General features: G+C 39.4%; 1 protein-coding gene across 7 annotated transcripts in view; it reads right to left on the bottom strand.

Moving 5' to 3' along the window:
* Nucleotides 1-13,974, bottom strand: part of Dync1i2 (dynein cytoplasmic 1 intermediate chain 2) — a 52,565-nt gene extending 38,591 nt beyond the window's left edge. For 3 of the 7 annotated variants that reach the window (XM_034494475.2, XM_034494476.2, XM_034494480.2), the window contains exons 1-3: nt 13,581-13,723; nt 11,500-11,616; nt 8,502-8,616 (exon numbers count right to left, since the gene is read on the bottom strand). In XM_034494475.2, coding sequence (XP_034350366.1) covers nt 8,502-8,616; nt 11,500-11,607 — 223 coding nt within the window. In that variant the 5' untranslated portion in view covers nt 11,608-11,616; nt 13,581-13,723. Of the gene's footprint in view, nt 1-8,501; nt 8,617-11,461; nt 11,617-13,580 lie in introns of those variants that run through there. The other 4 variants (XM_034494479.1, XM_034494474.2, XM_034494477.2 and 1 more) reach the window with 4 other exon arrangements.
* Nucleotides 13,975-14,705: the final 731 nt, after the last annotated feature.

The raw sequence follows: 14,705 nt of genomic DNA, 5'->3' as shown, positions 1-14,705 counted from the left end.
GATTAAGTGTAACAGAAACAATTATGCAACCACAGGAAACTTGATACAGTTCACTAATGGTTGACACTGTCTTAGGTGCTGCATATAAATTCCATATAGCTAAAAAGGAATGCATCTACAGTAACACAGTAATGTCTTAATCCTTTGACTTCTCTTAGGTTTATTCCTTATTTTTTTGTCCCTGTCACTGTGAGGCTTCTGCTAGTCTAAGTTCCAGCTGCACACAGGAATGGCATTGTGTAACAGCTGATTGTCTACTGTGCTGTAAACACAAATACATATTTATTAAATCGGAGTAACGCACCATATTTTTACACCAAAGATCTTCAAAATAGGAAGTCTATGTTCTTTAAATTGTTTATATATCTTGATAATTGAAAAACTAATTTCTTTACAGATACATATTAGAGAGATTGAGGAAAGTAGTAAAGTTATTATTAATCTATTTATCTGTTGGAAGGCATCAGAAATATTTTCCACCTTCATTGTCTTTTCCTTTTTTGGGTGATTTCAAATATCAATGATTCTATTCAGTAAGTTCAATAGTAACTCACTTTGTTAAGACTGCATTAAAAATATCAGCAAAATTCTTTAGAAATAGGTTAAATAGTAATTACATGTACATGAATAGATATATTAACCCAGTTCTGAAGTTAATGTTAGGAAAGAATAATAACTCAAGAGTGACAGAGCTACCAAACTAAAAGTGCAATTAGATAACAGTCTCCATCCCAAACATCCAAACTATATCAATTCTCAATGCACAGCAGCAGTTTAAAGTCAAGTGATGGAAAGGACACATTAAAAAAATAAATAAATAAAAGTCTTGCTGGGCAGTGGCGGCGCACGCCTTTAATCTCAACACTTGGGAGGCAGAGGCAGGCAGATTTCTGAGTTCGAGGCCAGCCTGGTCTACAGAATTAGTTCCAGGACAGCCAGGGCTACACAGAGAAACCCTGTCTCAAAAAGCCAAAAAAAAAAGATTTGCATTGATGTAACATGAATATGCTAATGGATTTAAGCTGCTCAGAAGTTCATGGCAAAGACAGCGCATGTTCCTTTCTCTGAGAACCAGAGAAGTATGAACTAAAAACAACACACCACTGCCCTCCTCATCACATAAACAATACTGACAAGAGGAACCAGTTCATTCTCTAGGATAAAAAGCTTTGCCAAGAAGGCTTTACTCACCAGCTAAGACCTTGGCTTTCCAAGGATATAAAATTAACATTAACAGCCTTTGGCCACTGAAGAAATGATTAGAATAGTTTTAACCATAAAGACTCTAAAAATGCACTTAGATTTAAAATTAACACTAAATCTCCAACTATACACAGAAGCCTCAGAGATGAAGGACTGTGTGTGGTAGAATAAAATCTCTGGGGAAAAGGCTTTTGCCAGGAAGCAGGGCATAGAGAAGGTAGGCAGTCATGGAAAGTGAGGGCAGAGATTCAGCATGTTGGAAGAAGACAGTGAATGGACAGAATCAGCTTCTGGGAGAATCCAAGCCACCAGGTTTCTCAGCTGGAGCACCAATACACACTGTACTCACATATCATGCCCCTTTGTGAATGAACATGTGCTCTCAGCCTAGGGCTTCACATCTACGCTATCTGCTTTCTTTGTCCTTCTAAGAAAACTGCTTTACATATTAACTGTTTGAAATACTAATTTCTCCTTTTACAATGCCTCTCTTCTGATAATGAACATTATTCATTATCAGAATATTAAGAATATTCTCTTCAAAATAGAGAATATTATTCATCATCAGAATATTAAGATTGTCTCTTCAATATAGAGAATTATGATATTGTTAAAAATATTCTCTTCAATATAATTTAGAGCATTATATTTTTACATGAAGTTGATAAAAAATAATTTTGTAGATTAAAATATCATAAAGAACCAACAGGGCTGAAGAGATGGCTCAGCAGTTAAGAGCACTGACTGCTCTTCCAGAGGTCCTGAGTTGAATTCCCAGCAACCATATGGTGGCTCACAACCATCTGTAATGGGATCTGATGCCTTCTTCTGGTGTGTCTAAAGACAGCTACAGTGTACTTACACACATAAAATAAATAAATAAATCTTAAAAAAAAAATAAGAAAGAAAAGGAAAGAAAAGAAAACAGAAAAAAGAACCAACATTTCTTGTCATAAAATGATTTTTAAAATTAAGCCATACTTGAAAAGACTGAGCTGCCGGGCAGTGGTGTTGCACGCCTTTGAGCCCAGCACTTGGGAGGCAGAGGCAGAGGCAGAAGGATTTCTGAGTTCGAGGGCAGCCTGGTCTACAGAGTGACTTCCAGGACAGCAAGGGCTACACAGAGAAACCCTGTGAAACAACAACAACAACAACAAAAAACCCCCCCAAACCCAAAAACAAACAAACAAAAAAAGACAAGACTGAGCTGGCACCACAGATAGTGTTCTCTGTAAAAGTCTGATCAAAACCACCTGGAAATCACAGGCGAACAGAAGGGGAAACAGCAAAGCTTAACCAGTGATGCTGTGCCGAGACTTAGCTGCTAGACATGCTCACCTGCAAGTTAAAATATTCATTTTAGGAAATATGCGTTTAAATTTCTGCTATGAATTTGAGTACAATGTCTTTTTCATACTTATTTTCATATGTATGCTTGGCCTGCCTAGCATATATGTATTTATGTCCGTGTACAGTGTGCATGCCCCGTGCTTATGGAAGCAGGAGGGGGTGATGGATCCCCAGAACTGAAGTTAACATACAATGTCTTAAAGAAGGGTGGTTTTTTGTTTGGCCTTTTTAAGTAGAAAGACATGATTTAATAAATCCAAACAAATATTTAAGGTCTAGCCTAGCCGGGCGGTGGTGGCGCACGCCTTTAATCCCAGCACTTGGGAGGCAGAGGCAGGCGGATTTCTGAGTTCAAGGCCAGCCTGGTCTACAGAGTGAGTTCCAGGACAGCCAGGGCTACACAGAGAAACCCTGTCTTGAAAAACCAAAAAAAAAAAAAAAAAACAAAAACAAGGTCTAGCCTGTACTGGCACCAGGGATAAAAATGTAAGAGACTCTACTCTCAAGAATATCAGACAAAAACCAGTCAAATGGCCAACTAAACATCGATCTACCAGCAAATATGTGGAGCTGTTTTATTAGTGACATTGAAAAAAAAGAAAAAGAATTAGTCAATCATGGTGGTGTGCATATTTAATCCCAGCACCTGGGAGGCAGAGGCAGGAGGATTTCTGTGTGCTCCAGTCCAGACAATACTACATAATCAGACTCCATCTCAAGAGAAAAAAAATTGTTTTAGCAGACTAAAAGAAAAAAAAATCATATTAAAGAGTTTTTAAATAGTAATTTTAAATTTCTAAACTTTAAATACGTTTGATGATTACTTAAGGAATTTTTATAGTGAAAAGAAAACAAGTATCCATTTAGGTCATAATATAAACTGAACTTTTTAAAAAGTTATTCATTTTTATGAATATGAGTGTTTTCCCTACACCTCATGTTTGCCTGGTGCCCTTAGAAGTCAGAAGAGGGAGTCTGATCCCTCAGAACTGGAGTTACAAATAGTTGTGAGCCACCATGTGCATACTGGGAATTGAACCTGGGTCCTTTGCAAGAGTAACAAGGGTTCTTAACTTTGGAGCCATCTCTCCAGCCCCAGGGTTTTTTTTTTAATTATGAATTATGAAAACAACCATGACAACATCACAGTTTTATCTGTAGTTTGTATCTTCATAACAAATTATAAATAAGCACTGAGTATTAATAGTGGTGTTATAATTGTGTGTTTTAAGGATTATGAAATGCATTTTGCCTAATTTTTTTTTTTTTTTTTTTTTTTTTTTTTGGTTTTTCGAGAAAGGGTTTCTCTGTGTAGCCCTGGCTGTCCTGGAAGTCACTCTGTAGACCAGGCTGGCCTTGAACTCAGAAATCCACCTGCTTCTGCAGCCTAAGTGCTGGGCTTAAAGGCATGCGCCACCACTGCCCAGTGCCTAATTATTTTTTAGGATTTATTTTTAATTATGTGTATATTTATGTGGTAGTAGGGGCACATGAATGCAGGTGCCCCAAGAGGCCAGAGGAGGAAATTAGATCCCCTGCAGCTGGCTTATAGGTAGTTGTTATCTACCTGTGAGGGTGCTGAGAAAATGGAGTCCTGTCCTCTCACCACTTCCCCACTTTTTTCTAGTATTTTTAAAGGCAACAAAATCAGCATAATGTTCTTAGCTCTTTATTGGTTTATTCTGTTACGTCAACTAAGAGAAGGAAAATAGTTTAGAAATAAGAAAAGAAGAACATGTAGGAATATGGCTAGGAAACAAAAAGGCTAAAATCTTCACTAGTGCAGGCCACATAAGCTGTTTAAAGAGATTGATTCTATGTTGATTAGTTTATGCTCTTTTGGTAAACAAAACGTTCTTTCAGTTTTGAATAACTACTGTGAGCTACAATACAGCAATGACACTTGGCTTGTTTCTCAAAGCCTGCTTACTGTTGCCCTAAACAGTTCTACTTTGGCTAAATCTAACATTCTACTTTACAGGCAGCTAAAAATTCTAAATATTCTCATGCCAAATAGCAAGCTGATATTTAATCAAGAAGATGTTGGGGCTGAAGAGATAACTCAGTAGTTAAGAGACCTGCTGTTTTAACAGAATATACTAGCTAGTTTTATGTCAACTTGAAGCTAGAACATCTGAAAGGAGGAAGCCTCAATTGAGAAAATGTCTCTATAAGATCAGGGCAGTTAAGAGTAGGCAGGCAGGCCTGTAGGACATTTTCTTAATTAGTGATCCATGGAGAAGGGCCCATCCCATTATTGGTGAGGCCACCCATGGGCTGGTGGTCCTGGTGCTATAAGAAAGCAGGCTGAGCAAGCATAGAGGAGCAAGCCAGTGAGCAGCAGTTGCCCTCCATGGCCTCTGTGTCAGCTCTCGTCTCCAGGTTCCTGCCCTGAGTTCCTGTCCTACTTCCTTCAGCTGAACAATGATAGTCATAATAAGGCATTAATAAACCCTTTCCTCCCCAAATTGCTTTGGTCATGGTGTTTCATCACAGCAATATTATCTCTAACTAGGCCACAGAAGATCCCAGTTTGGTTCCCAGTACCAGCATGGTGGCTGACACCCTTTTCTGACCTCTACAGACAGCAGACATGCACCTGGTGCACCTACATACATGCAGGTAAAACGCTCATACATGCAAAAGAAAAATAAATATTTAAAAAAGTTAAAATCTTTCAGTAACCACTCACATTCATGACCTACGTTTTCATTAGAAAGAAAAAAAGCATAGCTATTTACACTGTCTTTTCATAGTTTAATTTACAAAAACACCAAAATGATTTGAAGACTAGCAGTATTTTTCCTTTCATTTTCCCCTTCTCTCTCATGTTTACACTCAGAACAAAACAATGGCCTACAGAAGGACTAGTGAGGTCTTGGCCAGTAAGGATGAGTGCTGTGTAAGCCCAGAGGTCTGACTCCCATCCCCAGAACCCAGGGGGTAAAAGGAAAGAACTGACTTCACAAGGTTTTCCTGTAGCATCTCTGTGACCATCCCACCCCACCCCACCCCAAATAAGAGTAAAAAAAATCTATTAAACAGAAAAGACAGCAGGGGAATGATCTCTCCCTGCTAAGGCCCAGTCTAAGAATGCATGTAGAACACGGATACAAAATGTCACCCCTGTGTTCACCTGCCTCAGCTAAAACCATTCCAGTTCCAGTTAAGACAAAACCACCTTGTTACTGGCTAGAAGGGTTGAGTTAGGTATATTTTTACTTTAATCAACTTGTCTCAGAGTTAACTTTCAAAACTCAAGTGTCACCTAAGAGAGGCTACACCATCCACAACTGGGGGCAAGTTGCAGCTCCGATAAACCATTTCTTGTTTCTCCTTAAGGAAGCCTTTGCTTGAAATCCTTAGAAAACCCCTTCAGACTCAGGACAGCTATGGTGCCTATGCTACCACTAGTTCTTTGCAGCTCCTGCCATTGGAGCTTGTGCACAAGTGCACAGGGTCAGGATTCCCATGGGTGAAGAGTGGAACGGAATTGTTGTATGCTTCCAGGATCTGAAGCTTTGTCACTATGACACTGGAAGATAGCTCGGTATGAAGCTACAGCACGAGGAAGGCTTACTAAATTAGACCAGAGTCTGTTAAATGGAAATAATACAACACTGGTTCCTGGAGAAAGACCTGTATATGAATGAGTTTCCTTGACTTACTAGATATAGCCTTATGTTTAGATTCTATAGCCTAAGTTTCTGTTACAGGAAGTGCATCCATTTTCCTGAGCTAATAATGGTTATCTTGGAAAGACTGTTTTGGTTTTGTCTGACTTTTTAAAGACTAATAAAGGTGTTTTTTGTTGTTGTTGCCTTGTTTTGATTGTGTTAAAAATAAAACTCTTACATCCTACCCAAGACCTTGTATCACCTGGCCTCTACCCACTTCTGCTCTTTGCCTCTCTCTGGCTTATTATGCTGCAATAAGCCCAGCCAAGGCTACCTTTATCCACACAAGCCCAGCCAAGGCTAGCTTTATCCAGGGACTTTGCAGGCACTATTCCCTCCATCTGGATTGCTCCCACTCTGAGCCTTAGCATGCTGGGCTTGTTTTGATCTTCCTGCTCTTACAAAGCTCCGTCCTGAAGACCCAATCTAATGCAGTCCTCAGACTCACTCTGACATCACCATGATAATCCAGCTCCCTGCAGGAACTCTGCAGGGCTCTTGTCTATACTCAGAAGCCTATCCCCAAGCCTGGCTTATCAAAAGTACTTGATATTTTTTTGAGTTAATGAGTGGATGGGTAAGATTTTTCTATAAAAGCTGTAAAACAAAATATTATAAATTCTCATGTAGGAGAATTAGAAATGGAGAAAGAAGGCAAGCCCTGCCACCAAAGAGTGATTCTTTTAAGAATCAGCAGAAGTGGGCTATGAATTAAGACACATGAGCAAGTAAATCAGTAAAATGGAAGTCGTGGCAGGAGTTGGGTAGGGGATTCACAGAAGAAACCCAAAACCCAATGGCCCAGAAAATAAGAAAACAAGACCCTCTCAGGCCTGTACAACTCATAAGTGATGTGGTTCAGTTACTAGGATAACAAGAAAAAAATAATCAAATTAATTTGTTTTTAAAATCAAAATATATAGCAAAGGATTACTAAAGACATAAAAATTAATGTGTTATAGTCCTCAAATTCTAACAAAAAAGAAAAACTATGAATAGGAAGAAGTAACAATGAAGCAGATGCTAAGAAAAATTAGCCTTTTCATCTTAAAACTTTTTAGAAATAAAAAACAGTTTTACTAAGGACAATTAAGTTTCACAACAGGCCCACTGCAGTTACTGCCTCTGGTATACATTCCCTAGGATAGATAAAATTAGCCTGCACCCTAGTATGATGGTACACACCCATAATCCCAGCACTCAGAAGGCCAAGGCAAGAGGATTATGAGTTCAAGGTCAGACTGGGCAGAAAACCCTGTCTCAACAGCCCCACCCCCACCCCCAAAAACCTACAATGTGAAAACATTGCTAAGGAGAGAGCCCTGCTTGTAAAGTGCTTGCTGCACAAGCATGAGGACCTGAGTTCTAGCCCCAGACCTAGCTATGGTGGTGCACACTTGTAATCCCAGCCAAGGAGATGGAGACTGGTGGATCCTTGCACTCACTGGGTAGCAGCCTAGTCTACCCTGAGAGCCCTAGGTCAGGAAGGTAGGCAGCACCCAAGGAACATTACCCAAAGTTGTCTTCTGGCTTCTACATGCATGGCACCTACCTGAACACACACAAATATGCTATCACACACACAAACACACAAAGATATTAGCTCAAAAAATAACCTTGAAATGCCAGGTCCCTATAGGATAAAATGCCACATTAAAATACATTCTCTGTAGTAGCACCTAAGACAGAACCATGTTACTTAAATAAGTATGAAATGCTTTTTTCGGATACGTAAGTAGATAGTTCTCAGTATCTCTTCTACGCAGCCTATTGGTCTAATATAACTATCAAGATGACTAACACAGGAAAAACACCAAGACCAAGTGAAATTAGTGCCAAAAGAAGCAACAGTATTATGTGCTTTCTGGAACTGAGAGAATACTATACATTTCTCTTCCTCCTCCTTTGCTCTGAGTACTTTGACTTAGTATACCTTTTCCTAGCCTACAAAAAGGAATATAGAGTTAGATTAGAAAATACTCATCTTTAAGTTTAACATAGTATGGTGGATAGAAAATTACTTATTTAAATAAGAAAATTCAATTGGTAGCTTGGTATGTGTTAGTAGGTATTAGTCATGTTTTCCCAAACAAATAAAATAACTCTGTACTGATACATCTGGGGGAAAAAAGGAATTTCAAGCAAATGGTAATGCTTCTGAGACAAATAAAATATGCAAAAGATATCAAACCAATACACTGAGCTTGGATATGTCTGAGCTTAACAGAATATATGCCTGGCTGCCATGAATAGATAGAATCAGGTCCTTACCAATAGGGGAGTCTGTAGTTAGCCCCATGCTTTGAAGCAACGCCTCAGCTTCTCTTCTTTTCTTTTCAAGATCAGACTCTTCTTGCACAGAAACAGCTTCCTTCTTCTGATCAGTCTAAAATTTTAAGTAAAAAACTCAAGTTAAAGTATAATATGAAATACTTCTACATATATATATATATTTTATTTTAAAAGTTTTATTTTTATTTCACTTATATGTATAGTGTTTTGCTTGTATGTATACATGTGTACCACATGCTTGCCTGGTACCCTCAGTGGCTAAAAGAGGAAGCTGGATCTCCAGACTGGAGCTACCAATGTTGTGAACTGCCATGCCACACGAGTGCTGGGAATCAGAACTGGTCCTCTGGAAGAGCAGCCTGTGCAATTAACTTTAGGATGAAATTTATTTTTAATATTACAGTTCTTTTTATAAATAATTCTTACTGCATCCATGTTTATATATAATCAAGGGGTCTCCACAAATATATTTTCAAACAAGCTAGGAATAATAGCTCTTGCCTATAATCCCAGAGGTTAGTGGGCAGAGGACTTCCTGAGTCAAGGACGGCCTGACAAGGTAAATTCCAGGTCAGTCAAAGCTACATGGTGCCGGGCGGTGGTGGCGCATGCCTTTAATCCTAGCACTTGGGAGGCAGAGGCAGGCGGATTTCTGAGTTTGAGGCCAGCCTGGTCTACAGAGTGAGTTCCAGGACAGCCAGGACTACACAGAGAAACCCTGTCTCGAAAAACCAAAAAAAAAAAAAAAAAAAAAAAAAAAAGCTACATGGCAAGAATCTGTTTTAAAGTACATATACAACTTTTTAAATAGCAAATACAACTTTAAAAAGCAGTCAACAACCAAAAAGGAGTCAACTTCCAATTCTCTATCATATGAATCTGGTGAGCACAGACAGGAACCATGGGAGTCCCCAACCCTAGTGGTACAAAACCTTAGAAATAAGTATTGACAGAAGGAAAATTAAAGGGATTTAAGATATAAAAATTAAGCAAATAGATTTGTTGAAAAAAAAAAAAGAACCATATTTAAAGTTCTACATAAAATTTCCAGTGAATTTATATAAAGTATATTTATAAAAAACTCTTCCAGAGAGGCTGAAGAGATAACTTGGTAGTTGAAGTCCACACCAAATTCGGTTCCCAGCACCCATGTCTGCCAAATCACAACCACCCAAACTCTAGCTGCAGGAGAGTCAACAGGCTCTGGTCTCTTCCTTGGGCATCTCTACCCATGAACAGCATGTTCACACACAGATACGTTTTTAACTCTTTTGGAGGAAGTTAATTTTTAAAAGCTATGACTTTACTATTATTGTATCTGGTTTTTTGTTTGGTTTTTTCATGTTGCCCATGCTGGCCTCAACTCTACAGACTTGTGAGATCTTCCTACCTTAACCTCCCAAGTAGCTAGGGTTGCACACAAGTGCCACTAAAGCCAGCTCTTAGGTCTGACCTTAGTAACAAAAGCACATAGCTGGAACTGGTTAAAAACAAAATGTATTTTTTTTAATAACATAAAATATTTGGTTAGGAAAATTTTGCCAATTTTTATTTTAACCACTTATATGTAATTTTAGCAAAATCTTCTAGCTACACTGGACAAATCTAAAATTCTTAGAGCATAAAAATATCAAGAAAATCTTAAGCTTTCAATGAAAACCTTGTCAAGTAGACTATTATTTATATACTGATTGACTTTTCTTGGTCCCAACATTTTTATATCATATTAGCTTATTTGCATCAAAACATAGCAAAAAGAGGTCCAGTTGCCAAGCTGAGCCTTCACTGTACGTAGCATAGTAGACTACATCTCACTATGTTATGAGACTTTAAGTCAGACATCAATCATGCTGTAATTATCCCTTAGAGGCCACTTACGGCCACCCATAAAAAACAAAATCAAGTCTGCTCTCAATATTGACTCAACAGTTTAAGGCTATGAGTACTATTTAGACCGACTGACTCTGTCAGTCTGAACCATGTTTTTACCAGTTGCTGTGACTCCAATATCCAATGCAAAGCTTCCACCCATTTCTACGTATCACAGAAAGGTTTGGAAAAGTAAGAAACAGTCCAATTCCTGTCCAACAGTTCTTTCGAAGTATCTCAGCAATGCTACCCATGATTTTTGAGTCACTGTGATAAACTCTGGTTTTTCTGACAATGCTTTTTTTCTAGGTCCTGAGAGAGGTCTAGCAGTCTTCTTGTAGTCCTGGCTATTACTTAGGCATTTATACACACAAACGGCAGGCACACTTAGGGCAAGTTATGCTATACTGGCCATTTGAAATGTATCTGTGTACACAATCTGACCAAAGAGACGCAATTAGGAACAATGTGTAAATATCAAGGAAGGGCAAGTAAAATATGGCCAGCTCAAAGCAACACATATTTATAGTATCATGGTATGTAATAAACAAATCAGAACATAAAAGTACCTTTTGGGTACTATTAAATCTACTGCTCAGTAACCATATTTCAAGGACTAACTCATGACAAATGTTAAATATATGCAAATCCTCTACTCAAACAAATTGCTATATATATTTCAGTTTGCCAGTAATATCATTCTAGCAAATTATCAAATTATCTGGACAACGAATTTACTATGACAAACTAATTTATTGTATATATACACATATACATATGTTATCTTAATGCAGAAATGTACTATAATGTGTACTATAGTGCAGATGATCCTTACTTTGCATAAAAATGTATCCCCAGACAACTATACAAGTAAATTTAACTTCCATAACTCAAATCTTAGAAATGCATCAAATTATCTGAAATACGTTCAGCCACTAAAACCATCACCCTGCAGCAGTTTCCTCATCTTCGCATACCCGGCTTCAAAGTACAACTCGCTGAGAATGCTGCACTGAGTGACAGCGTGGGCCTGCAGCGGCTCTGATGCTGTTGCAGAGCGCCTTACTCACACTCAAGGCTTCTGTCTGTTTTAGTGAATCAAACGTACTTCCTTTTTTTTCCTTTCTTCTTCTTTCCTCTTCTTTTCTTCTCTGATTTGGGCCAACCTTTGCTTCTTCCGCTCCAACTCAGCTTTCAATTCACTTTTGTCCGACATGGCTGTGACCTTAAAAAGCACACCAACATTTACAATAATCATTACACTGATTAAAAAGACAAGCACCAGGCTTTTAAAATATTTAGTACTTCAAGAAATGTACCAAGAAGGTAAGAATTTCAATGGTACCCATGGAGAACACAAGTTCTACTTTTAAAATAATAAAAACATATGTGCATACTGTTAAAAATGTAAGAAAATTATAAACAAATGTATGGACAAATATTTCCTATAACTTGAGCACAATAGCTAGCACATAGTAAGTGCTTTTATGTTCCTAACCCAAATTTAACAATGTGTCACTCTGTAGCCAGGCTGGCCTTGAAATCATAATGTAGCCCAGGATGTCCTCATGGTGATTCTCCTATCTCAGACTCTGGTGTGCACACTCAGATTCTGATGACTCTGTATTTGAGTACTAGATAATAAAAGTCATAGTGTTTAAAACAAATGACACTGTTGGCTTAAGTCCTAGAGATAGCTCACACCTGTAATCCCAGCTCTCCAGAAGTGAGACACAAGATTCCTTAGTTCCAGGTAGCCTGGGCCATATATAGCAAGACAGGCTTTTAAAGAATGCTTATGTCTTCAGCTATGAAACACTGAATGGCTAAACAGGAAATTCCTAAAAATTCTTTTAAGTTCTATAGATGTTCCACCACAACCAACCAAATAATATTTTCAACCTTAACACCTTCTTATTCCATAGTAGATAGTCATCTCGCTGAGTCGGGGGCTGTGTTTTTGTTGTTTTTGTTTCCTTCACAGCATAGCAACCTTAACACTGAGCTGACAGTGGCTAAACAATTCATCTGCAAAGTAGATGGAATTACAAACACAAACGCATCATCATAGTGACAGATATGAAGGAGTGAGGAACAAGGAGCTTTCTGAACTGGAAAGGTAACCAAGGGGCTCAATGTAAGGTAGGAGCTGGGACCCTGTTACCTTCTCTACTTCAATCTTGGTCAGTGTTTCTCTCCATCAGGATTAAACGCTTTTGATGAAGGAAACTGGGTGAATAACCTCTTGAAAAGTTTAGGAAACTCTTAGGATCACAATAAATTTGGATTAAGGGCAAGTTGGTAAGGAGGCAAAATTCATCTATGAAAATGAAAAAATCCTATGTAAATAAAAAAGGGAAATTCTGGTGAGAGTACTTCAGAAAGAAGATAGTGGGCAAAAACTGGTGAGCTGGTAACAGGGAAAATTCCTTTAATATACACTCTCACTTATAGTCCCAGCCAAGTTATTTAACAAACTCACAAAGCCAAGCCTATGTTTTTTCACCCACCCTTTTCAGGTCTCCAAAGGCTTCATATTGTAAGGACTGTCCATACACATCACTCTTAGAATACTGTTTGTATTATAATGTATTATGTATGATAAATAATACATATTATTTTCTGTTTAGGGCCAATTGTCAACAAGTATGCCAATACTGCCTGCTATCTAGTTTAAAGAAATACTTCCGTCAACCCTAACTATTCTGTGCCGCTGAGGCATAGGCAGATCTCAGACAGGCCAGGACCTCTGCTCCGAGACTGACAGGTTCACTTTCTTAAAATTCCGACGAAAGGAAGTGTCTAGAATGATGTTTACAACCTCAGTGTTAGTGACCTCCAACACACACGCTAGGAGACTGGTCATGCTACCTGACCAAAGTAGTAGTGACCTTTATTAATACAGGCCAAGCAAAGCTTAAGGAATTACTTTCTCCCTGGGCTTAAGGCCAAGAGGGTGCGGTCCTGGCTGGAGTGTGTCCGGGGACCGCCAGATGGGTGCAGGATAAACCCAGAGGGTCCAGGACACCCGCAGAGGGTCCCGAAGGGTTGCCAAGGGCCGCGGTGGCCTCCCCAGGCCGCCTTGAGTCACCCGGGCCGGCGCTGTCAGTACATCGGCCGGGCGGCCCTACGAGCTCCGAAGCGGCCATCAGAGGCAAAAGGGCCTTGCAGGAAGCGCGGCAGACCCACCTGTCAGGTGGCGGGGTGGAGATAGCTTTCTCTGGCCGGTAACTACCCGGGAACGTCCCTCTCCAACTGTCGCCACCGCAGATCCGCGGCGTCCCAGAGACACAAAGAGGGATGGGCGGCGGCCGGTACGGCGAGAGCCAAGGGACAAATGGCTGCGCCGAGACGCGGTCTCTCACAGAAGCAGAGTCTTTGCTGCCCCGTTCGGAGGGACGGCCCCTCTGGGACTTACCTTTTGTAAACAGAATCTGACGGGTGAAATAAATGCACACCGGCCCCGAGGCCCGAAGCGTTTCCGCTTTGGCAAAAACTGGACAACCACACCTCACATCCTGGGGCGGAGCCCTCAATACCCCAGAGAACTACAAGTCCCGGCAACGAGGCGCCCTGCGTGGGCGAGCGAAGCTTTGTGGGAGTTGCGGTCTCCAATAGAGGCAAAGAATGCTGGGATATGTAGTCAGTCCTAGCTTTCCTGTCTCCATCACCAAGGCCATCTTTCTGCCTTTAAACTGCTAATGAGACCATTCCAGCGCTTATATTGAAGGTGTTTTCTTCCATTGAACAGTGCTTGTAATGTTGTATGTGTTGCTTAAGGTCTGTGGCCCAACATTGACAAAATCTTAAGAAATACTATTTTCCATACTGAACCTGAGAAAAGAACTTTTTAAGAAGTTTATTTATAGGCATGTACTTGTATATTGTTTTGCGGGGACAAGGATTAATGAGGATTCTTGTAGCATGTGACTCAAGATCTAAATAAAAATATTTGGGGGCTGGAGAGATGGCTCAGCTGTTAAGAGCACTAACTACTCTTCCAAAGTTCCTGGGTTCATTTCCCAGCAACCACATGGTGGCTCACAACCATCTGTAATGGGATCAGATGACCTCTTCTGATATGTCTGAAGACATCTACAGTATACGCATATAAATAAAATAAATAAATATTTAAATAAAAGTATTAATTAGCATAAAATAATTTCTAGTAGTTTATAACAGAATAGCTTCCTCTTAAAAGTGTGCTTGGTAAGAAAGCATTTTATACTATTGGATCTGATTAGGTTTTTAATATAAAGAAAATTATTGGAATAAGAATATACCAGAAGTGCATGGGCTGATACACATGGCTTG

The sequence above is a fragment of the Arvicanthis niloticus genome, chromosome 2, assembly GCF_011762505.2.
Source record: "Arvicanthis niloticus isolate mArvNil1 chromosome 2, mArvNil1.pat.X, whole genome shotgun sequence".
NCBI lineage: Eukaryota > Metazoa > Chordata > Mammalia > Rodentia > Muridae > Arvicanthis > Arvicanthis niloticus.
Note: the sequence above shows the minus strand (reverse complement) of the source record. Positions and strands in the feature narration are given on the sequence as shown.